Source organism: Equus caballus, chromosome 16 (genome assembly GCF_041296265.1).
Source record: "Equus caballus isolate H_3958 breed thoroughbred chromosome 16, TB-T2T, whole genome shotgun sequence".
NCBI lineage: Eukaryota > Metazoa > Chordata > Mammalia > Perissodactyla > Equidae > Equus > Equus caballus.
The window spans coordinates 52948578-52972361 of NC_091699.1; the positions used below are offsets into that span (position 1 = coordinate 52948578).

The window sequence follows — 23784 nt, forward strand, 5'->3', positions numbered from 1 at the left end:
CAGAGCTCAGCAGAAGTCTACCATGAAGAAGGAGCGTGGTGATTATTTATGGAAGACAGACAGGCCCTAAGCCTGAGCCTTCCAAACTCCACTAAGAGTCAACAATTATACCTGGCTGTCTCATTCACACACTTCATTCATGCCCAGTGCACATCCGTAATTCCCACCTTTAAGCTTTCCACGCAAACCATCTTTCTTGCACCCTTGCATAATTACTGCTTATTAAAATATGATCCCCAGCCTACATTACCACCTGGCTTTGTAACTACCACTCATTTGTCCAGCAACCAGACTAGCTCTTCTCCACTTTGCTTCAGATATAGACTGCCACACAGCAAAGGGCTCCAGCTAGACTCCTGAGTCAGATCATGTGGACTCGACTCCTGCCTTCACCGGTTAGCTGCATGACCCTAGGTGGTACTTAACCTCTCTGTGGCTTGTGGAGGTAAAAATCACACCTATCTCACAGAGTTGCTATAAAGGCTGAATGAATCAGTACTTGTGAAGCCCTTAGAAGTGTGTCTAGCATAAAGTAAGTGTTAGGTAACGTTTTTAAATAAACAGTGACTTGCTCTTTCATTTTCCAATTGTTGTCCTCACAGACTATCTGAAGATGCGTGCTGCACATTCTCCATCTTCACCACTTACAGTGAGGTTTCTATCCCTGGCTGTGCATCCGAATCACCCCGGGAGCTTATTTAAAACGCCAGGTGAGGCCCCAGAATCTCTATTTTACTCCAGTCTCTAGGTGGTCCTGATGACCCGCCAGGGTTGAAGACCACTATTTTACACTCTGCTGTTCCACAGTATCTGCTTTATGAAAATAAACTGCTAGATAAATGCTGATGCTTGTTCTAGCAGTTGTAGGGCCGCCAAGCTGGAGAGGACCCAGGAGTGCACCTCACCCAACCCTTACTAGACTAGTGAGGATACAGAAGCTCTCTCGCTCATGGCACATGGCCTGACTCCCCATGCAGTGCTCCTTCTACTGTCCTGTACCACGTCCAATTGAAGCTGGACACAAACTTTGATTTTCAACATTCTAGCTTATCACCAAGAGATGAAGGCAGAATGCTAAACCTTGAGTATCTGCTGAGGGGCATCCCAAAAGGCAGGTACCAATCAGCCTGCCTTTCCCCACAGTGTGCAAAGGAGGAGCCCACTCCAGGCCTCAGGTCTTCCTGCTCACAATGCACCACACAACAGGGTGACCCGGGAAGCTCCCTGGTCGGGCAATGTGGGTCTGACACGCTGCTCTGTCACTTGCTGACTATGTGTTCTCTGCGCTTCAGTTTCTCCCTCAGTAACGCAAAGCCTATCTATAAGGTGACTGAGGATTAAAGGAGATCATATCCTTAACATTCTTGGCACCTATCAGATGCTCATAGACCCTACCTTCCTCTCTTGCTGCCAGGAGAAGTCTAGCAAGAATCTTTCTGCTAAACATAGTGGTACAGCCCAGAAGTGGATGTACCAAAGTGGCTGGACTGGGCTGTCTGAATGGGCCCAGATGAGCTGGGAGAAGAGAAGGTGTGAGACATCTGGTGTTAGAGACACGCCAAGACCGTGGTCCTAGAGCAGGCTGCAGCTGTCCACCCTCTCCTGGGAGAAAAGTCCTCCTATAACAGAGGTGGGGAAGGAGCAGAACTGGAGAACGGCAAGACACATTTGGTCAAAAACACACCTCCCCATCAAACACACAAATCCTAGAATGGTTCTTTTAGGGGAACAGTGTAACATTCGGTGAGCCATCTGGGGTTGAGGGGTTTCTTTTCATAGGGCAAACTTCTGAAACATACTGCTAGGAAGCACAGTCTACCAAGTGAAAAATATGTCTCCCCACAAAAACCCTGCTCTTCCTGGATTTCCCCTCACCGTTCTCAGACACCAGGCTTAGCGCCTCCTGGCACCACATACAGCCAGCTGCTAGGCACTGCACTGATGACTCCACTCTTTCTTTCTTCTGTGCCCAATGCCACAGCCACATGCTCGTACTCATCACCACTCATGACGCCCATCGCAAAACAGCCTTGTGACTGCTCTCCCCAGCAAAGGTCACCTGTACACTGCCAGCACGACAAAGTTCTAACAGATATCCCACTTGGGGTAAAAACCAATGCCATTAAAGAGCAAAGAAGAGTGAAGTTTCTACAAAGTTAAATTCCTACTCTTATAAAATAACCCAATTGAGGACAAAAACAATATTGGAAATAGATGGATCATCTGACTGTAATAGGTTTTAAGTAAATGTATCTATAGTAAAAGTATGAAAACATGGAAGGTTGCCCAGTGAATATTTGTTTGAAAGATGGGCTTTGGCTGAGGACTTCCAGACCAGTTAGTAAAAACAAATCATAGGAGATTCATTTTTTACAATCCCAGGGACAAGACTGGATTTCCACCATCTTGCTTCTAACAGGGACTCAATGTACTCAGTTTATTTTTAGATGTAGGATAAAAGCCTCCTCCCCAGACAAAAGCCTATCCCCCACTTCACAAGCACGAAGCACAGTGCTATCAAGGCCGAAAGCAAACATTCACCTTCATGGGCGAGGAACCCCTCCATAGGCACGAATTCTGTGGAGGACAACAACTGATTTACCTCACTAATAATACAATTTTTAAAAATATTTTTCTAATTCACGAAAAATTTTTCTGAGGATGACAACATTTTAAAAGCTTACTTCTTCTTCCAAAATAAATAAAACCTTAAAAATATTTAAATAAAATATTACAGAAAAAATCCAAACGCGAGCAGTCTTAAAAGGAAAGGTCTTCAGATGACAGGGACACGCTCGCTTACCACACATGCCTGCTCACGAAGGAAGAAGGGTGCCGGTTCTAAGCTGAGATAATGCCCTCATATTCATCAGTTCTGCAAAACCTTCACTGAGACAAGAGGCTTCTTGACTGAATTAAAAGCGCATCAGGCCCCAATCACTTGGCTGGCCTCCTACAAAACCACAAATGGTCACAAATAGTGAGAAAGAACAAAGCAAGATCACCGAAGGACAAATGCAATGCTCCATGACACTGTTTTAGAGGGGAACGGGGAGGACATAATGTTCTTCAGACACAGGATAGAACTTGAGAGCTCATGAAGTGGGGCTGCACCTCCCCGGGCAGCTGTGAAGCCCACCTCTTATTGGTAAGGACTGTAGGCTGCCCGTTCCTCCATCCTCAAAACCAGGACCTGCAAAATTACCTGCTTGATAGGAATCACAATATAAGGTGCATCAAAGTACACAAGTAAGGTACATTGATAAGCTAATCGAAGATGAGTAAAAGCAAATGGACTCATTTCCATTACATTTACCCATTGCATCAGCATTCAGAACAGCCCTAACCTGCTGGACAATCGTATCCACTTTTGACTATGGCTCTTTTGATTAATATCCAACCATTATCAAACTAATTTTAAAATATCTGGAAAGCCCTACCCTGCTTCACGCAAGGTCAACATTTAGAGACAGCCAGGCTGTTCCTCTTCACAAAGTTCACTATCAGTCCCCAAGATCTGCTTTATCTTTCGATTCATTAAAGAATCTGTTTGGTCAATGGCTTAGCCTTGTGTCCTCAATCTGAAGTGGAAGCTGTCATCACTAATCTCAAGGTTCATAAAATTTAATGAAAAGGAATAAAATAGACCGAACAAGAGCCTGTACATGAACAAGCAACTAGCAAAATTAATTATAGCTGTAAGAGAAGTTACTGTCAAGTGCCAAAAACCAGGCAGAGGAGTGTTGGGGAGAGAAAGCACCAGGAAGGCAACGGAGAGCTGGACTAGAAAGACTCTTGCAGGAGCAGACTCCAGAGGGCCTCAGGGTCCTCACCTGGGAAATGAGGGACTCTGAGCAGATGGACTGTAGGGTGTTTTCAAGGGAGGATTGGCTTAGTGAGGTCAAGAGCAGGCACTGGCATTAAACAGACCTGGCTTTGAGACCCAATACCACTACTCACAAGCTGAGACCTCTTGGACTACTTACTTTACCTCTCTGTGTCTTAGTCCCCTCATTTATAAATGGGGAAAATAATAGTGACCATTCGCAAAACATTTCTAACGGCTAAAGGAAATGCGGGTAAAGAGCTCACCAACATTCCACATAGAAGAATATGCTGACTTGTCTAAATTCTGCCCATCAACTTGTCTGGCACCATCTAGAGAGCATCTCTTGTCTTTTCCTTCCCTGACAACCTCTGTGGATAATTTTAGATACTAACACGATATGACTGTAACTTTATTTTAGAATGGCATTATATGTATACTATGATACATATGTTATATTTAATAAAAAACATATTTACAGGAGACCAATCTTTTCCCAACTAATCTCACCCTGGAAGTCGAAAGTATCCACCTGAAGAAAGAAAAAGCAGTGGGAGGAAAGTAGGCCAACTGGTCTCCAACAAAGGTGTAGTGTGGCCAGCACAGCAACGTGAGACTTACCAGCACGTCCACATAGAGAATCCAGCAGTGCTCCCGAGGACTAATGCAGAGGGACTTCAGGTCCACGCTGCTCTTATTGTTAAATATCCGGTAGAGGGTGTTAGCAATCTCAGTGCCAAGGTCATCACCTCCGCGACCTTCAAATTCAGGGGTAGCATTGGCTGAACTACAAAGAAAGGCAACAGAAAAGCTGGGTGAGGCTTTTCAAATGCAAAGAGCAAAGAAATAAGGCTTTATTCCAGTTTCCCTGTGGAATGTTGGAAGAGCCAGCACCATAAGGAAAGTCACTGAAATGAGGAAAGGATGGCATGTGCCACTTTTTCAGCCTCCAGACACATGCAATGAACCACACTGGCACTGTGCCCTGGATTTGTCAGCGTGTGTGAAGGGAGGCCCCCTGACTTCTAACAGAAGCCATCTTTATCCAAAGAGAAACAAGACAGCAATGGTAAAGTGAGCCTTGCCCAGTAATAATTAACTCTCTTATCTTGAGAGTACAATAAATACTCTTCTCTGGCAGGCCTGGGAAGCCGGGAGGCCTAAAGAATCAAGTAGTCTGGCTTTCAGAGGGCATACATTATATACACCATCTCTAGTCTCCACAGCCTTAGACTGCACTATGATACTCTCAAAAACAACCCACGATGTAAGCACATAACCTTCTTGGAATGATTGAGAAGATACGTATCATAGCATGCCAGAGTTATGTCATAAACTTTAGATTATCACTGTACTAAAAAGCAAGAAAATGAAATGAGAGAAAGACTGCTGGCTGATTAAATATTACATTATCCCTTTTACTCGATTTGCCATTTTTCAAGAGAAAAACTTTCCCATTTTGGCCTCTTGAATCTTATGCCCAATTACCTCAACAAAGAATGAATAGCCATCAACATTTGCCACTCTAAGCACTACTCAAAACTGTTCAAGAGGAAATTTCTGTGGGTTTGGCTTAACAAAAACAAATGCTTTGTACATCTGTGAGATAACTAAACATTCTAGCAATCATTTTACTGTAATGAGTAAGGTCCAGAAGGGTTAAGAAACCAGTTGTTTGAGTACAGTCTCTACAAAATCACACACTGAAGCTTTCTGGTCCCCAGTCCATCTGTCCATCCACTCATCCATCTGGCAGGTACCCAGCCCTATGCACTGGAGACCTGGAGATTGAGCAAGGTGGATGCAGACCCTAAGCCAGCAATTCCAATGAAGTAGGGGGAGCTTCATGCCAGGGAGCAAACAGCAGGAGCAGGGGGTCAGGGAGCATGTCAATCAGTACTGAGGGTTATAGGAGACCTCAAACCTGAAGATGAGTACAAGACGGTCAGGCCACAGACAGCAGGGGGATTCCAGGCAAAGCAAAACCTGTGTGAAGGCTCAAGGCTATGCCCACCCCATTTGAGTAACACTGAAAGAAAGCTCATCTAATATATTTAAATGTCTCTTTTGTCTAGTCCATTCTAATATAGGTGGAAGAACGAATCCAAAAATAAGAGTGTATCATTGTGCAATAACTTTGCTTCTCTAATCATACAGTCTTCCCTCACCACTATGAGCCAACGGAACCACAATTCAAAATCCCCAAGAGAAATGTCAGTACTGCCATAGCAACCACACTGTTCCCTCACTCCCTCTGCTGGACTCGGGCACCGGGCCATGAAAAGCAGCTCATTTATGATGAAATAATCATGTTACCAGGGACCAAGTTTATGATTTTGCACAGTCAGCAAAACACAACCCGTTTCTAATTCAAACACTAAGCAATCAATATTAAGCTCCATCTTTTAAGTGTTTAAAAACACATCTATAGGGGTTGGCTGGGTGGCATAGTGGTTAAGTTCATGTGTTCTACTTCAGCAGCCAGAGGTTCACAGGTTTGGATCCCAAGTGTGGACCTACACACTGCTCACCAAGCCATGCTGTGGTGGCACTCCACATATAAAATAGAGGAAGATTGACACGGATGTTAGCTCAGTGACAATCTTCCTCAAGCAAAAAGAGGAAGATTGGCAATAGAGGTTAGCTCAAGGCCAATCTTCCTCACCAAAAAAAAGAAGAAAACAAAAAAACAACACATCTATATCGATCTCTGTGTAGACAATTCCAGTGAGAGATGAAAACGTTTACTTTTCCCTGATCACAGTGGGCCACATCCTGCTGGGTGTGACTAACTATTCAGGGACTGATGCACTGACTCTTCTACTGCCCTTAGGGATGCTTTACAGAACTTCCCAGGTCCAACCGGCTACATTAATCTATGTACAAAACCGTGCCCCACTGTCTCTTTGACACTGGGCTAATTTAAGGTGGACATTTCCCCCTTTTAAAAGTAGCTTTTTTATTTTTAACACATCATTCTTCCAGCAGAGCTGGTAGCCAGGTAGAGAGCAAGGTTCAGAGGCTCTTGAGACCATGGAAAGCTCCTGTCTTGGATGGTGCCCAGGCTATGGAGTGACTACAGGAAAATGGAAGGAAATTGTTCAGGGTTGGGGATGGGGTGCAGCGCTTTGGGAAACATGAGCAAAGCCGAGACTCCGTATTCTGCCAAAGGATGGAGAGAAGGGCTGGAGTGGAGAAGGGAGGGTTCCACCTCATCACTAGGGGCGCTCATAGCACGAGGACACTTTCTGATAGACTTGGACAGAAATGTAGACCTACAAAGGGCCTTAGAGGCCATCTCCAGAGGACAAAAAACCAAATGCCTGCCTTAAAAAAACTTAGTGAAACAGAAATCTCCTAGGCAAGATCTGACCTACAGGATGATACTGTGAGACCTCAGATGGTCCAACTCTCTCATTTTACAAGGAGGGAAACTTTAACAACCTTTTTGAATGTTTACTGTGTGCAGACACCACTCTCAGCACTTGAGATGTATTAACTCTTAATTCTTCTAACAACCCCATGAGGTTGGCACTATTAGTGACCCCACTTTAGAAGAAACAAAACTGAGCCACAGAAAGATTACGTAATTTGTCTTAGGTCACACAATTAGTGAACAGGGAGCTAAGACTCTAACCCAGGTAGCCCAGCCCTCATCTGCTAGGCGTCGCTGGAGTCCCCTGAATGTGTAATTCGGCAGGCTTGGCTTACAGCCTAACATCGGTCAGGTTAGGGTCCCTGGGCCTGTCTTTGCCTCACGGTAATGAATGGCTGCTCTGGTCTTGTGACTTATTACTAGACCACAAATGTCGGAGTCAGGGAATGCAGACCAAGAGAGTCCTAAATAAAAGCTCCTCTATTACACACAGTTTAAAAAGAGAGAGAACACAGGCTGGTAACCCGAGCCCCTGCTCATAGGCATTACAATATATTCTTTCAGTAGGGGAGTACACACTTTGGTTTTAGCATAAAACCAAGTGCTTTCTATATTTACAATTATCAAAATCAACTCAGATTCTTCACAAAGTATAAGCCAATCCTTCTTCCAGGGCTGCTGGGAAATTGCCTACTGAGCTGGATAAACTAATAAAAATCCTGGGAATGCTGCCCCTCCCAGTTCTCCACCCCTCCTGACTCATCATCTCCACTCTGCTCCTCCTGCTTGGCACATCTCTGGTTTAACTGGGGTAGACTGAGATGGAGGCCATGTCAACCTGGTATGGGACTTCAGACACTAGGCCCATTGTTGGTTCCCTTGCAATCAATCTAGCTTGCAGATCAGTGGAGCCCTACAGCCAGGTCAGGCCAGAACCATGGCAGAAAAAGTGAGTTAGTGGCACCTGCGGCAGGGCTCCTCAGGGCCTTATCCCTCCAGTAGCCATCCAGCCCTGGGGCAGGTCTCAGTTCCTGCCTCCTCTGTGTGCACATGTGCTCATTTCTGAGCCCGCAGCAGTTTCCCTATGACTGGGTACAGGAACAGTAGCACATCCTGAGCTTTTCATTGTAAGCCCTTGGGTGAAGTTTCTGGGAGTTATCTCATCAGCTCTGGAGACTCTCAGAGCACAACTGGCTCAAATGGCTTTGCAGGTTGCCCCTCTGCTTTGTCCGCAACCCCAGCCCTTCAGCAGAGAACAGTGCCCCCTTCAAGCAGCACTAAGCAGGTAAGGAAGAGATAGCAAACAGCTCCATCCACCAATTCAGTGCCCGATGCTTCTGGTTCAATATTAGTGAAAAATACAAGTGATCATACTGAAAAGTAGTTAAGATCCCAAAGGGAAGTGGCAAGTGTTGGGCACTGAAACGCCTATGAATGAAACATTCTCCTCAGCTCTCCAAGTTAAAAACTGAAGCCTCTCTGAGAGGCTAAACCACAGTTCCTAAACCCACCAACATGGTGGCCACAGAGCTGAGAAGTGACCCAATAGACTATGATCTGGCAGTAACTCATAGTGACATACCAACTCCCTAAATTCTTACCTTTCTCTGGGCTTTAGATGGAAACCATCTTTTCCCAAAGTTTCACAGTTCTTATTTAAAATGGCCTATTCTCAGGCTACAACAAACAAACCACAGACATGAGACAAGACTTAGAAGGTCTGAGTTTGCTCCCAGTTTAGTGAAAAGTGCTGCCACGCATCTGTGGAGCAGAGCTCAAGAACCCCAAATCTTTACTACTCCACTGGTATGGGGATCAGGGTCAGTGCAGCCAGGCACACTTTCCAAAGGGCATCATTCCCAAGACACAGGAGGAATGATGGGGGTTGGAGGTGGTGTCTACCCCAGGGTCCACGTATTATTCCAAGTAGGCAAAGGGAAGTAGAATGAGTTAGCAGAAAAGTAATTAGTTTTCTGAGAACTCTCTACCACTGGAAATCTAAATAATTAAAACCTGAAAGTTGCTGATAAGCAGTTAAGTCAAGCTGGGCTCAGACCAGCAGGAGGGACACCCTGCCCCCCAATTACTTTCCTCCCACTGGGTAACAACTATTTCAGCCTGCAGATGGGCCAGTGCCTTGAGCTCTCCAGCAGAGACAGCACCGTTATTGCAGGGCACGGCCACAGGTGCCCAGAAGCCATTCCTATTCACCAGATTAGAATAAAGAGGTTTGTTTATGCAATTAAAATTTACCAGAAGACTCAAATGTGGTTCTGATAAAGGTGGGAGCCCGTGGTGCTTGGTAACCTCTCCCTTCTCTGTAGGAAAAAGGGGTTTTGTGAATCTCTCATGGTGATTCTACCTGCTGGGCTGATGACACTAATTGTGCCATTTAAAGACACTAAAGTGTGCCACACTGAGATCATCCATCTTGAGAAACAGATGCAGGAGAACTCCCTGGGAACCGCAGCTTCTAGGCCTACTGGTGTTCTCCTGAGACTTACAAAACGGGAAAGGAGACCAGCAGGCAGCCGCTCTCAGCCAGGAGAGAGAGGCTCCTCCTAGGAGCTAGATCTTGGGAGGAGGCAGCTCCAAGGCTCTTTTCACCCTTCCCTTTCAGCTGGGACAAGAGCAGCAGGCGAACCTGGCATCATGGTCAGACAGAGCCACAACAAAACACATCACCTATACCAAGCATCTGGTGTGGTTGGGCTGACTGTCTTTGGTCTGCCTAAGATGAATGAGGTGGAAGATAATGAAGAGGAAGAAAAGGAAAGCAAACTACAGTTCCTCACATGGTGTCTGCTCCTCAGCGACGAGCTGTTTATGGTGTTCACTTAGGCAGATCGAGGCCAGGGGAGGATTTTTCTTCCAAGAGCAAAGGAAAGGACAAGTTGGAGGCCTGAGTGAGGTTGCCATCATCCACAGCAACTTAAAGGATGGGCCAATCCTACTGGACAGCTCAAACTGGTGAGAGCAGCTGGGTAGAACCAGGTTCTGCTTGGGGGGCCAGGGCAGAGGACAGGACTGGAGTGGAAGGAAAAGTGGCCAGAAAGATGAACACAGATACATTCTGGGAACTCTAAGCACAATATCCCTCTAAAGTTGACTTCTGCAGGCTGCATGAAGTAGACAGAGCAAAGATTCAGAGTCAGACAGACCTCAGCTGGCATTACTAGCTTTGTGATCCTAGGAAAGTCATTTACCCTCTCTGAACTCCATATGTCATCTGTGTCACAGGAATGTTGTAAGGATCGACTTCTGTGTTTGAAGGGAACAGTGGAAGACTGTAACTCACTACACAAATGTGGGCTAGCATCTGTGCAGAAAAGGGCTCACAGAGCAAGCCGAAGGCTGCCATCTTTAGAAGGGCCTGCGTGCAAGGTTGGCCCTCAGCTGGCATCTGGAAACTTGGCTCCCAGAGTGTTCCCAGTCAACAGTAAACTGTGTCCACTGTGCCTAGACTGTGTGTGCAAATCACAAGGTTTATGCAGGACACCTGCTTTCCCCGCAGGAGCCTGGAGTTCTGGTATGTGTTAAGCAGAGGGTGCTTCTGTGACCATCCCCAATAAAAATCTTGGGTGCTGAGTCTCTAACGGGTGTTCTTGGGCAGAATCATCATACACATGCTGCTGCATTTTTGTTGCTGTAACAAATCTCAGCCATGAGCACGACTATATGCTAAGTCCTGTGAGTCCTTCCAGCAAATCTCTGAATGTGTGGGTGATCTTGGGGACTCAACACTGTACCAATACTATATACCTGCACCCAGCATGAGCCAGGAGAGATGCTTACTCACCTCAAGAAGGCCTGCTATCACTACCTGGCTAGAAGTGAAGTTACAGATAGGAGATGAGACTGGGCCAGCAACCCAATAAAAAGCCCCAACCCCTAGAAGGGGGAAGTAACAAGAGGGAGAAAAATAACATTTATTGAAAGTCTACTGGCAGCCCATCATTGCGCTAGGGGCTCACTCTATTTTCATTCTTTCTTTCTTTTTTTTGAGGAAGATTAGCCCTGAGCTAACACCTGTTGTCAATTTTCCTCTTTTTGCTGAGGAAGACTGGCCCTGAGCTAACATCCATGCCCATTTTCCTCCACTTTATATGTGGGACACCTACCACAGCATGGCTTGCCAAGCGGTGCCACGTCCGCACCCGGGATCCGAACCAGCAAACCTCGGGCCTACAAAGTGGAACATTTGAACTTAACCACTGTGCCACCAGGCCGGCCCCAATCTTCATTATTTCATTGCCTCATCATCACAACGATATCATTATCCCCATTTTTCAGATAAAGGAATTTAGACAGACTGAGTAACTAGCCTGAGGTCACACAGCAGGGCACAGAAGGAAGCCAGCAATGGGAGACTGCAGGTCTCTGTTCTTCCCACACTGCCTGCCTAGCTGCCACTCCCTGAGCCTGTCAGGCGGCTTGGCTGGCCCTAGTCCATGCTCTGCCAAGCGAGTCACGAAAAGTTTTTTGCAAAGCTAGAGGAGGAAGAGAAACAGGACATTTTGGACTAAATGATCCTTATCATCTATGTTTGATATCTTTCAAAGCACTGTAACACCCATCACTTCACTTGACTCATAACCACCAAGTGCTGGGCTGCTTGGCAGACGCCCTCCTTTTTCAGACAAGGAAAATGAGGCCCAGCGAGGGCCAGGTGATTTGGACAAGGGCCAGACTTGAGCCAACACCTCCTTGCACATAGCCCAGTGCCCAGCACGTAAGAGGAACTCAGTAAATACCTGCTGGCTGGATGAATGATGATTAAATACAAGATAAAAGTGCACTCAATGGGAAACCAGAGGTTCATTCTCTGAATCTTCGTCTTTTAAATTGTTACTCTTTAAAAACATCTGCACAGTACTGACCAGTCAACAAAGAACTCCAGGTAACCTTCATTTGGTTTCTCCAGTTTCGGCGTCCCCATTTCTGCTTTCACTCCCACCAAGATGTCTGTGTGACCCTGCAGACACATGCAAGAAGCGTCCTTACTTAGGGCAGGCAGCCAGACACCCAACCACCTCCCTCCTCTCCCAGACAGACGCCCTCCTAGGGGGGACTCTCCTAGGAGTAGTGCTGGGACTTGGAAGTGGCCTTTTGAGAAGGTGAGGGGTCCTTCAGATCTAGATAGACCCCCTCCCAGAGTTTGGCCTGGGTCTTGGATACCCCAGAACAATTTGCACTCCAAAAGCTCTGAGGGGCCTGCAGCTGGTTCCCTCAGGCCTACTCATTCTCCACTTGGGCATGGGCTGCGGCCACAGTACTCACCAGCTTGACCCTGGCAGACCCACTGGTGTTGGACACCACATCGGTTTCCACGTCGACACATCGGTAATCCTCACAGCCACGGCCATCCACGCGGAGGTCTTCCTAAGTGTAACAACCACAGTCCTAAGGCTGTCATCCCAAACCACCGACAGACTCCTAAGCTGATTCACTCCTTTTTTCTCCCCTAGAGAAATATGCATAACATCTCCTTTTCTCGTAGTGAATCATCCAAAATTCTGTCCTCATAGCTAATAACAATTTTATTATTTTACATATGAGGAAATGGAGACTTAGAGAAGTTAAGCAAATTATCTGAGGTCCCACAGCTAGTGAAAGCAAACTTAGTTTCCCATTCCAGGTTGGTCCAAGTGCAAAGTCCATGCTACATACCATGAAACAGAATAGGCACACAAAAGTAAGCAAAATCTGAACAAGAGACAAAGTAAGCTGCCTCTTTCCAAATCTGCAATTCTGAAATTGCACCAAGAAGTATGTGTTGTCAGAGCTACAGGAGACGACTCTCAGTTGTAACCCTCCTACCCCCCAAACTCACTAAGATCTACTCTGTAAACAGCTAAAAGTAACTAGCTGATATCTTCTAAAACACGCATTCTCTAAGACATCAACAAACTTAGGCCTGAGGGCTGCCTGCTTTTGTAAATTGTTTTATTAGAACACAGCCATGCCCATCCACTTAGGTATCCTGTGGGTGCCTTCACACCACAGCGGTAGAGCTGAGTGGCTGTGATATCATCTGTACGTACAAACTGCAAGCTCAAAATCTTTATTTTTCAGCCCTCGACAGGCAAAGTCTGCCGCCCTCTGCTGCAGAAGATAGTTTCAGGGTGGTCTACACACTGCCTGTCCATTTTCCCCATTTACCCACATCTTCAATTATTTACTTGTATCTGTATAACCCAGAGATATCTATTTTATGCTGTGGTTTTAATCCATTACTATCATTATTTATTTTGTGGTTCAAACTGTTCCAGATTTGTCCACTGGGAGCTCTTTTGTGTTGGTTCCTGCATTCTTTCAACATGCCTCCAATCTTTTTTGAGCATTCCTTTACTTCTGACAACACAAGATGTTCCAGTCTCTCGTATTTTCCCTGCGCCAGCCTGGGATCAGCCTTTTCTCTAAGGAGCCCTGTTTCCCTTTATCGGAGAACTCAAAAACCAGGATCTGGGTGCTAAGTAAGTTCATTGCTACTGGGGTGTCGCTGCTTCTAGACCTTCTCAGTAGACAGAGCTAGAACGTACGTGCATGTGCACTAACTCACACATATACAGATACTTGCCTGTATGTACTTCTGTTTCTCTCCACAAATCTAATGAAAAGCCATGTGTTCATACTGATGGTTGGTTCTAACCTTCCTTCTTGTCTTATTTGTAACTTTTTTCTCAGATAAGGAGAAACCTGGCTCTCATTATCTACAATGTATTTATGTATTTGTTAAATCTTAGTATTCACATAAAGTAGTTACACAATTGCTAACCCACACCTTGGTGAGAAACAAATTTACTAACAGCACACACTATCTGTGTATAGCTCTTCCCGTCTTTAGCCTACAGTGCCCACTCCAAATACTGTTTTCCAGTTGTCTTCCCCAATCCTTCCATGTGGCTGTTACTCATTTGTACCCGTTAGCTTCTTTTGCAACTGTCCATGTTTCAGTCTGGGTCCCCCATATCCTGGCTACTTTTCATTTCTTATTTACTTCCTGGCTATGGGGACAATTATCACGGTTCTAGGAGTCAAAGCTATCAGAAGATGTGTGCATAGAGAAATGGTACTCTCCCCTCATCATGCCCCCTTTCCTACTACCCCTTTCCCACCCACTGCAGGCAGGTAACCAGTCTTTTTAGTTCCTGGCTCACCTTTCCCCTATTTGCTTTGCACAAACCAGCAGACACACGACTACTGTTAGATCCCCTCTTTCTTACATGAAGGGTGGCATACTACACATCCTCTTTTACGCTTCACTTGTTTTTTTAAACACTTAACAATACATACGCAGGAAATCACTCCACATCAGCTCATAGAAATCTTCCTCACTCTTTGTAAACATTTTTTGAAAGCACTTTTTTTCCCAGGAAAAAATTATTAACTTCATCAGATTCTCAAAGGGGTTAATGCTCCTCGAAACGTTAAAAAAACACTTCTCAAGTATGCAACTGTCACAAACTTATCTTTAAACTGCCTGGCTAATTGCTTATGTGATTGACTTTTTTATTTTGAGAAATTAAAATATAGAAAAGCAAAACACTGAATGCTCTCACCACATAGTACTAACTACTACCATCTGTCATGTTTGTTTCAGCTCTTTTACTCTCTCAACTCTTGTTAAAGGAGAGAAAATAAACATCATAAGTCCAGCTGAAGTCCCTTAGCAGCCCACCCACTCCCAGCCCATTCCTTCCCTGGGGGCAATCCTTATCTAGAGTCTAGGGAGGCATGCACTTGGAAAGCAACAGAATTTCAAGTCTAGGAGAAGGAACCTCTGGGTAGCCCTCCATCAGGTGATCCCTCCTCACTGGAGGATCCCAAACTATGTAGCTGTGTCTCTTCACAACCCCACCCACACAACATGAAGGCTTCCTGGGCCAATCTCTGACCCACCTCCCACACCTAGCCCAACCCCCATTTACCCCATCCCCCAGGTATGCCCTGCTAGGAAAAGTGACAACCTGGCCCAGAAACATAATTCACAAGGAATCTTTTAGAGGTTGCAGATATGTACAAGTGTGAGCAATCACTAGGAGCATCAGTCATGGGTTCCAGGCCTGGTCCTGCCATTAACTAGCTGCTTGACCTAGGACAAGTCCCTTCCACTTCCGTACTAGTTACATCATTTGTAAAAGATGGAGATTGAATGAGATGACCTCAAAGGTGCTTCTCGAATTCTACACATCTATAAATTAAAACATCCACAATTATTTGCAAAAACTACTAGTAGTTACTATTTAATGTGCATTTACTATATACTAGATAATGTGCTAAGAACACTACACAGGTAACACATTTAATCCTTATAATCTTCCTATCACATAGATATTTTTCATTCCATTTTAGAAATGGGGAAACAGGTCAAAAGATGCTAAATGGCTTGCCTAAGGTCACAAAGCCAGTAAGCAGCAGTTGAATTCCAAGCCAGAGCTCTTAACCACAATTCCACACGGCCTCCTGCATTCCAAAGGGTCTCTTCACTGTACAACAAGAGTCGGCACAGGTCTCCCTCAGAGGACGAACTGCCTGGCTTACACTAGTTGGTCCTGACGATGGTGATAATGACTCTCTAAGAAGGGAGGCCACAAGGTTATAGGGCTTCCGACTACTGCTTTAAAATACCACTCGCTCTGGAAAGATCTAGTCACAATCCTTTGTAGTGACAACCCACTTGTTCCAAGATGGGACTGCAGGTGTGTCAGAAAACTGGGCCTCACCAGATCAGGCCTTTCTAGCCTTTAAATCACCTTCTGCCCCCTGGGGAAGGCTCAGTAGGAAAGGCTCAGACGACAAGTAAGAGATAAACAAAAGCTACCAATTTTCCTTCCCAAGGATACATAGAGTATAATTTTTTTTCATAGAAAAAAGCAGCCAAAATAGGAGAAAAACAAACCAAAAAACCAAATGAACTAGCCCATGAATCACTGCACCCAGGTCAACTTTTTTTTTAATCTCATTTTCCTCATAAAATGCTAAGGAAATTACCCAAATCTGCTTGGCCTGGCTCAGAGCCTGACACCCTACCACAATTTTTCTTCATCTGTAGTACTCAGGAGCAAAGGAATTAATTTATATGTGAAAACTTAAACAGAGGCTGCCCTGAAGTGAAAGCTCCATTTAAAAAATCAATAGACGTGAACAGGTGATGGACAACACCATGGAGCAGAGCCCTGTCCTCCCAGCAGAGGAGACGAGGCTCCTTTCTAAATAAAGGGCTTTCGGACGCTGGAATGGCTCCTGGTGACTTTCAAGTTGCTACCGTGGCATCACAACCCTGCCAGCTGGGTGTGGCATGACGGCATCACCTCCAACCCATATGTAAATCTCTGCTGTCACATACCAGCTTTGTGACCTCGACAAAGTCAGTTCATCAAGAGCTGAGTCTGTCTCCTCCTCTAGAAAGCAGGACTAACCCAATCTCACAGAATTGTGAGAATCCAAAAGCCATAAATCACTTAAGGGGAACCCTCAGCACACAGTAGCACACAGGAGTCCCCCTGACAGCAGTTCCCTTCCCCTGCTTCTGGGGGCATGCATGAGCTCACCGAACCCTCAAAAACAGCCCTGGAGAGAGGTTACAGACGAGGACATTGAGGCGCCAGGTTTCAATCTCCTTAGTGACAGAGTGGAAGGACATACGACTCAACCCAGAGCTGCTTTTCCTCATACCCAGGTAACCCAGGCCATTGCTCCTTACTAGAAGCTGACAAGTCATCTCTAAAAATCCACCACACTTGAGAGGATTTAGACTCAAAGTGGTCCTGTGAGGCGACATTACCCCCGTATTTCCTTGCTTTGACTGGTCCAATACCTCGGAGCTTGCTAGGAAAGAAGTGAGACCAGAATGCCTCCCATACTAGAAAGCAGCCCTCCTTTGGAAAGGAACCACAGCTGGTCCAGCTTTGCAGGCCCAAGACACAGCAGGCAAAACTAAAGTTGATCCTTGTTTCACTTGCCAAGCTTGTAGAGTGGTCCCGCATTCCTTTGAAAGGATGTGATTCCACTCACCTTGAAAGTGCCTAGGCGCAGGCTTCTTACGCCACGGGTCTGTAAATGGAAAGTGCACGGGGCTCAAAATCGAGAGTCCTGCGGGCTGCCTCCAGTTCCGCATGGTGGCACTGAGCAGCTGAATACTGACTGCTCAATCTCACAGCTGAAGACCCAGAGTCACCAGCTCTTTTTGGCATGAAACTGATTCTCTCCTTGGAATTTGAGCTCTGATCTGGGAAATATTTGCAAGAAGAAGGGAGTTAAAGGAGCTGACAGGTCATGGTATGGAGGGAAGCTGGACAGGCCACACAGAAGTAAAGGTAGGGGACAGATTTTACCAAAGGGAAGGGAAACTGGACAGCAAGTGGCTGCGAAGGGATATACTGCAGCAGAGAGGAGGTGTCACCAGAGACATAAAGTCAGGCACACAGTCACACAGACCACTTGATCCATGGTGGAACTATGAGAAGCAGGGCCCCAGAACTGCTTAGGGACTTTCTAGCCCTTGCCACAAACTCTTTCTTGAGATAACGTAACAATCTCTAGCCCTCCAAATCAAAAGACCTTACATCTCAACAGTCACAGGCCAAACCCCTAATGGGTCACCATGAAAACTGGGGATATAGTGTGGATATTTAGGAAAAAGTCACACTTCTGATAGAAAAAACAAATTTGAAAGGGAACCAATAGCTCTTCAGGGTTGGCCACATGCCAGGTGCTCGATACTCAAGTCTTATCTCTTCATTCCCCATTCTGCCCCTAGATGGACATGTTCTCATTTTACACAGGAGGAGCTAGCTCAGCTCCTCAGGTAAAATCACTCTCACTGCGAATGGTGGAACTGGGAAAGGAACCCTGCTCAGCCTCACTCCAAGTCCTCAGTCACACAGAGGTGGGAGACCACACGACCTCAGGCAGGAGGGAGCAGAGAGTTCTGCAGTAGACCTGGGCTGGACCAGGCCCATGGCTTGCCCATGGGCCAATGTCTAGTGGCTGCATCAAACTCTCCCAACACTTTATGAAAAGATCCATTCCCAGGCCCCAGGCCTAGGCCCAGCCCCAGAGGTTCTGGTTCAGAAGGGCCAGGTAAAGTCTGGGAATCCGCACTTTGTGGGCGAGCAAAAGGCACCTCAAGGCTTCAGAATCACTGGGCTAAGATGGAGGTTAGCAATATCATCTCATGGACAAGGAAATCACACATCTGGGCAGTTAAGAAAACCTGGAAAGAGGATAAATCCTAAGTTCTGGAAATTCTGAAATCTGTCCCCAAATTCCTGAATATTGTAAACAGAGAAAAAAAACAGTTTGAGATAACAAGTTAGTAAAACAAAACCTGTACAAACAAATGTAAAATAGGGTTCTAAAGGAACTTATAACCAACCTGGGAAAAATACTACCTTAAAAGATAACAATACAACAATATATGTCATATACTATTTAAGGTCTAGAAAAATGGTGGCGGGGGGCAGGGCTCAGAACTTCCCCTCCCCCTCTCTGTTCCCCCACATGCTTTCAGAGGAAAGGAGAAAGAAAGAGAAGTAGAAGAAGTGGGGATTCTCTCTGGCCTTTGCCTTTGGATCCCTATGTAAGGAAGGGAAGACAATGACTTTCACTGCAGTGGGAAAGTGGCGTGAGAGTTGAGCATGGACTTTGCAATCAGACAGACCTGGATTTCTATCCCAGCTCCACCACACACTTCCTGTGTGACCTTGGGCAAGTGACTTATCCTGTCTGAGCTCAGCTCTTCATCTGTAAAGTAGAGATAATAATACTTACTTTCAGGACTATTTTAAATACTCACCTTCAGGACTGTTATCTTCAAAGGCTGAGAGGAGACTTAATAGCAACCAATTAAATCATATATTAAAACATTGATTTATTGGGGCCAGCCCCATGGCCGAGTGGTTAAGTCTGTGCAATCTGCTTCAGCAGCCCAGGGTTAGCTGGTTCGGATCCTGGGTGCGGACGTATGCACCACTCATCAAGCCATGTTGTGGTGGCGTCCCACATAGAGGAATTAGAATGATCCACAACTAGGATATACAATTATGTACTGAGGCTTTGGAGGGAGGGGAAAAAAAGAGGAAGATTGGCAACAGATAGTAGCTCAGAGCCCATCTTCCTCACAAAAAAAAAGAAAGAAAGAAAAAAAATATTGATATATCAACCTTCCCATTTACCCTTCCCTACCCCCTCAGATCCATTCTCCATCCTTCCCTGCCCTAATCTGTGCACCAGGTTGACTCCCCCAAAACTGCATCACCTGGACTCCCTTTGCTGGCCTCTGGTTGCTTATGGACAATGGAAGACACCAGAAGGAGATCAGACAATGTTCTCCCTCTCCCTCTAACCTGTGGCCACATCTGACAGTGCCTGCATCAACCCAAGCCTACAACTTCTATTGGGCAACTCTTCCTCCTCAGTCCCAGCTAATACTGGCATCGATAACACCATTTCCTCCCTTGGCCTCTTTGGCCTAGGGGTAGAGTTACTCCCTGTGGAGTATGTCTCCTAATACATACATTTTTTGCTTGAGCCAGTCTGTTGGTTACCATTAGTAGCAACTGAATCCTCAACACACATCACGACATTAATTTCAACTGCTTCTAACTACCACCAAAACAAGATGAAATATCCCTGAAACAGTAAAGGAATCAAAGGCTAAAAGGAAAGGGATGCCAGAAGCGGAAACTGACCATACTGGACCAAAGATGAAAAGTAAAACAAAAAATGATTAGGTCTGTGTGGGCAATAACAGTATTCTGGTTAGGCGTGGCTTAAGGTGCACTGCTGGCACTCAGAGATCAACGAAACAAAAGTTTAGGCAACTTTAGAACTGAATCAGTGGAGATCCTGTGGTAGGCTCATTCACCTGCATTCTAATCTTTATTTAGACGGTGTAAATTCTGTTTTGCTCCTCCATAAATACAGAATTTTGTTTCCCTCCTCCACAATGTTGTGGCCACATTAACAGTCCTGATGAAGAGATTTACTTAAAGGGAGTTACTCTGCTTGACTCTGCAATACACAGAACAGAGCACTTACCAACAACTGTGGCCCTAATATGTCCATGGTACTGGTGAGAGCTTTAATTTAAAAAATGAAAACACTGTCTAACTCGTCTCCCTTTTAAGGCCTACCTTACTCATTCAGCGTTAACTGAGTACTTGTCAAGTGCTGGACATTGCCTGGGCCTTAAGAGTACCATACAGAGAAGTCAAGAAATTATTACCTTTCAAGATCCATGAAGAAGTGATTGAGCCTCTAAGACCCCTAGGATCAGGCTTCTAGCCACCTCTGCAACCTAATCTTCCACCATTTGCCCAAGCCCACCCTTGTGGCTCCATGCTTCCTCCACCTAAGGGCCTGTGGATTCACCATTCCTTCCTTCTGGAAGGCTCAAGCTTAATTAGTCATGCTGAGAGCTCAGCTCAAACGCTATTTGAAGCCTCCTCTGACCTCCCAGACTAGATCAGGTTGCTGATTTTTCTTCTTTCACAGCACTAAGTACAATTTTACATATAAACACACAAATAGATCTGTAATTTCTGACTCTTCCCTCTAGCATGGGAGCTACATAAGGGTAGGCTCTTTCCTATCCCTTGAGTCTAGCTCAGTCCTAGGCTGAATGAATGAACGAATGAATGAATGAGTCCCGAAAAGATACAGGAGGGACATTTGATACGGATTTAGGGGAGCAACTCCACCTCCTTAGGGAAGTATTCAAAGCATTACAGCCCCCAGGATTCTTTAGCTCCTTTGACCTCCACTAACTATACCACTCCTTTGGCATATTTCTTATATTCCATCGCCTTTATTTTATTCATCTTTGAAATAAAAAAGGAATCAAAGGCTGATGGAAAAGGGACGCCAGAAGCTCAAAGTGACCACACTGGACCAAAGGTGAAAAACAAACACAACAGGATGAGGTCTACAAGGGGAAAAAAAGGATTCTGGGTAGGCTTCGGCAGACGTGTGGGAGACATCTCTAATCTGGGGAGGTTACAGACAGGAAGGACATACTTGGCTTTCCTTGGTAGCTCATTACCAGGCCCAACATTCTCCGACTCTCGTTCTGGACCGGTCAAAACCAGGGATTGAAGACTGAGCAAGATCTTAGTATAGTTATAGCTGCCTCTGGGGTTCTTAGTTCTCCTCCGGCAAAATGGGAAACAGCAATAATTATGCTACTGGCCGAGGAGCCGCTTTTTAAACTAAACCCCCGCCCCCGCTCTCTTTGTAAGGAGCTTTTATATTTTCAAAGCGCTTTCACGTCGCATGCCTTCTCTCCCTGTGCCTCCCAAACACGAGGTGAGGAAAAGCAGGCCAGATGCCCACCTCCAATCCCCATTTCCTAGAAGAGAAAAGAGAGGCTCAGTCCAGTGAAGCGACACATCAAGGGCAAAGAGAAGGCCCTGGGGGTGGTGCTCCCTCGCTAAAACAAAAAGCCTCAGGGACTGCCCCCTGCTTCCTACCGGGGTTCGGAACCTTGTGGACCCTTAAGGCTGCAAGCCCGCATACAGTCCTAAATGGACGCTCACCGCCCGGTCCTAAACACGCCCGCGTTGCCGGCTTCGGGCTGCAAACACCGGCCCGCCGAGCTATTTAGTCACGAGGTAAACCCAGCCCTCCGCAGCCCAGCCGCCTCCCCGCGGGAGAATCGAGGGCCGGTAGCAACCCGCAGGGCCCGGGAACCCGGCGGCCGACGCTGACGCCGCTGACGGAGCTACCTGAACGCCGTGCACGATGTACACCTTCTCTGCCTCGCTTAACGCCACCGACGCCATGCTGCCAAGCCGCCCGGCACGCCACACGTCATCCGTCCGCGTCACCCCCGCGCCGACCGCGCCCCCCGCGCCCCTGCGTCATCAAGCTGCGCGGCGGCCGCTCCTGCAGCCGCCGCCGCCGCCGCCGCCGGGAGCTCGATGGGCTTCTCCTGCGCGCCGCCCCGTATCTGTCCGAGTGCAGGAAGCCGCGGCGCCTCGTGCCGGGGAGCCATCGCTGCAGCCCGAGGCCAGATCCCGGGTCGGGGGCTGCCGGGGGAGGCGACGGCGGCGGCGGCGGGAGCTCCACCGGGGACCTGGGACTGGGGAACTGCCTCCGGCTTCACGGTCAGTTGGGAGGGGGAACTGGCGTTGGGTGAAAAAACTGGGGTGAGGTGAGAGGCGCGGGCTGGGGCCGGAGCCAGAGGACTCGCAGTGGGAGAGGCGGGCAGCGCAGTTTGCTCGGAGCTGGAGTTGAAGTAGCTGGTCGTGCGTGCGTGTGTGTGTGTGTCCGTCCGTCCGACAGAGAGACCGACCCCGAGTGAGGAGAGGCGGACGTCGTGATTGGCCCGGGGGACTGTCTCCTCGCTCTCCCCCGCCCCCAGTCCTGCATTTTCCTGGTCCCTAGGTTGGTTGACGAGAAGAGGCGATGAAGCGCTCTTTAGCTTCTTCTCGGTGGAAAGTGTCCGGGCCAGGAGTGATTGCCCACTAGTCCCGAGGAGTCCTCACTCCGGCCCAGGGATTCTCCCCACCCCCTGTCTCTGGGGTTGACCGAACGCTGACCCAGGACTTTGCACGATCCCCTTGGCCCAGGTGGTCGCCAGAGCATTGTCCCAAAGAGAGTAAGAGGGAGAGTCTTGGTAACCGGCGCTGGCGAGGGGCACAGCGGTGGCTGGAAGTTCCGGCTTGATGAGGTGATCGTTGGGAGCTGTGGACAGCTGCCCGAAGAAAGGCCAGCCCCAGCGATGGCCGGGTAGGAGTATGGGCCTTGGATATCCAGAAAGGATACCTGCAAGGTGAATATAGGGTCACTGAAGCAGCCGATTAAGGCGGGGCAGACAGGGTACGGTACACATTTTAAAGGGGTCATGTGTACCAAATGGGGAAAGTTAACCCAAAGTGACTGAAGCAAAGATGTGATCCGATGACTTTTCCAAATGTCCCATTTTTGAGGAAGCTCCGTGTTCTCAAAAGTGAAAGTAACCCTTGACAGTTTGATCATCCAAAGAATGTTTGGTGTTTATCAGGCAGTAGCTTCAATAGTTTCACAGATAACTATTGGGAGCCTGCCAAGGATGGGCGTTGTGCTAGCTTTGGAACACTAAGACAAGTAAGACACAGCTTCTGCCCAGAGAAGCTCCCCAGGCAGGGGGGAAGGCTCCTGGGCCAACATAACTACAGAACACAGTGGTTAAGAAGTATGATGGTGGCACCAGTGAGAGGGGGGTACAGAGAGGAAGTACCTGCCCACATTTTTAAGCACTAAACTGCTGAGACCCAAAATAGATGATCACTTCTTAGTAGACTGGGCATTAGTTGTTTTTTAGGTCTCTACATGGTTCTCTACAGGTGCACCTACAGGGAAGACATCTTGCAGGGTTAGACTTTGCCCTCCAGGGAAACTGGGAGAGCTGAAGCCGGAAGAGTTCCTCTCTAAGGAAAGCACAGGTTCCCCACCTGTTGTGGCACATAGATGCCTTGGTGTGTGGCTGGATGCCTGGATTCTATGTGAGGACCTCTGTGTGATGAGATAACAAGGGACTGCTGATATTAGAAATGGTATTTTGTGCTAGAGATTGCTGAGAAAGGAGAGACCTTTG

General features: G+C 46.9%; 2 protein-coding genes across 9 annotated transcripts in view; one reads left to right on the forward strand and one right to left on the reverse strand.

Moving 5' to 3' along the window:
- EXOSC7 (exosome component 7) overlaps positions 1-22074 on the reverse strand; it is a 31938-nt gene extending 9864 nt beyond the window's left edge. The window contains exons 1-4 of the mRNA XM_001496229.7: positions 21932-22074; positions 12483-12584; positions 12083-12177; positions 4448-4613 (exon numbers count right to left, since the gene is read on the reverse strand). Of these exons, the coding sequence (XP_001496279.4) occupies positions 4448-4613; positions 12083-12177; positions 12483-12584; positions 21932-21988 (420 nt within the window). The 5' untranslated portion in view covers positions 21989-22074. The remainder of the gene's footprint in view (positions 1-4447; positions 4614-12082; positions 12178-12482; positions 12585-21931) is intronic.
- ZDHHC3 (zinc finger DHHC-type palmitoyltransferase 3) overlaps positions 22014-23784 on the forward strand; it is a 57759-nt gene continuing 55988 nt past the window's right edge. For 3 of the 8 annotated variants that reach the window (XM_023620586.2, XM_070237853.1, XM_070237850.1), the window contains exon 1: positions 22608-22980. The gene's annotated coding sequence lies outside the window, so the exon portion shown is untranslated. Of the gene's footprint in view, positions 22313-22582; positions 22981-23784 lie in introns of those variants that run through there. The other 5 variants (XM_023620585.2, XM_070237848.1, XM_023620588.2 and 2 more) reach the window with 4 other exon arrangements.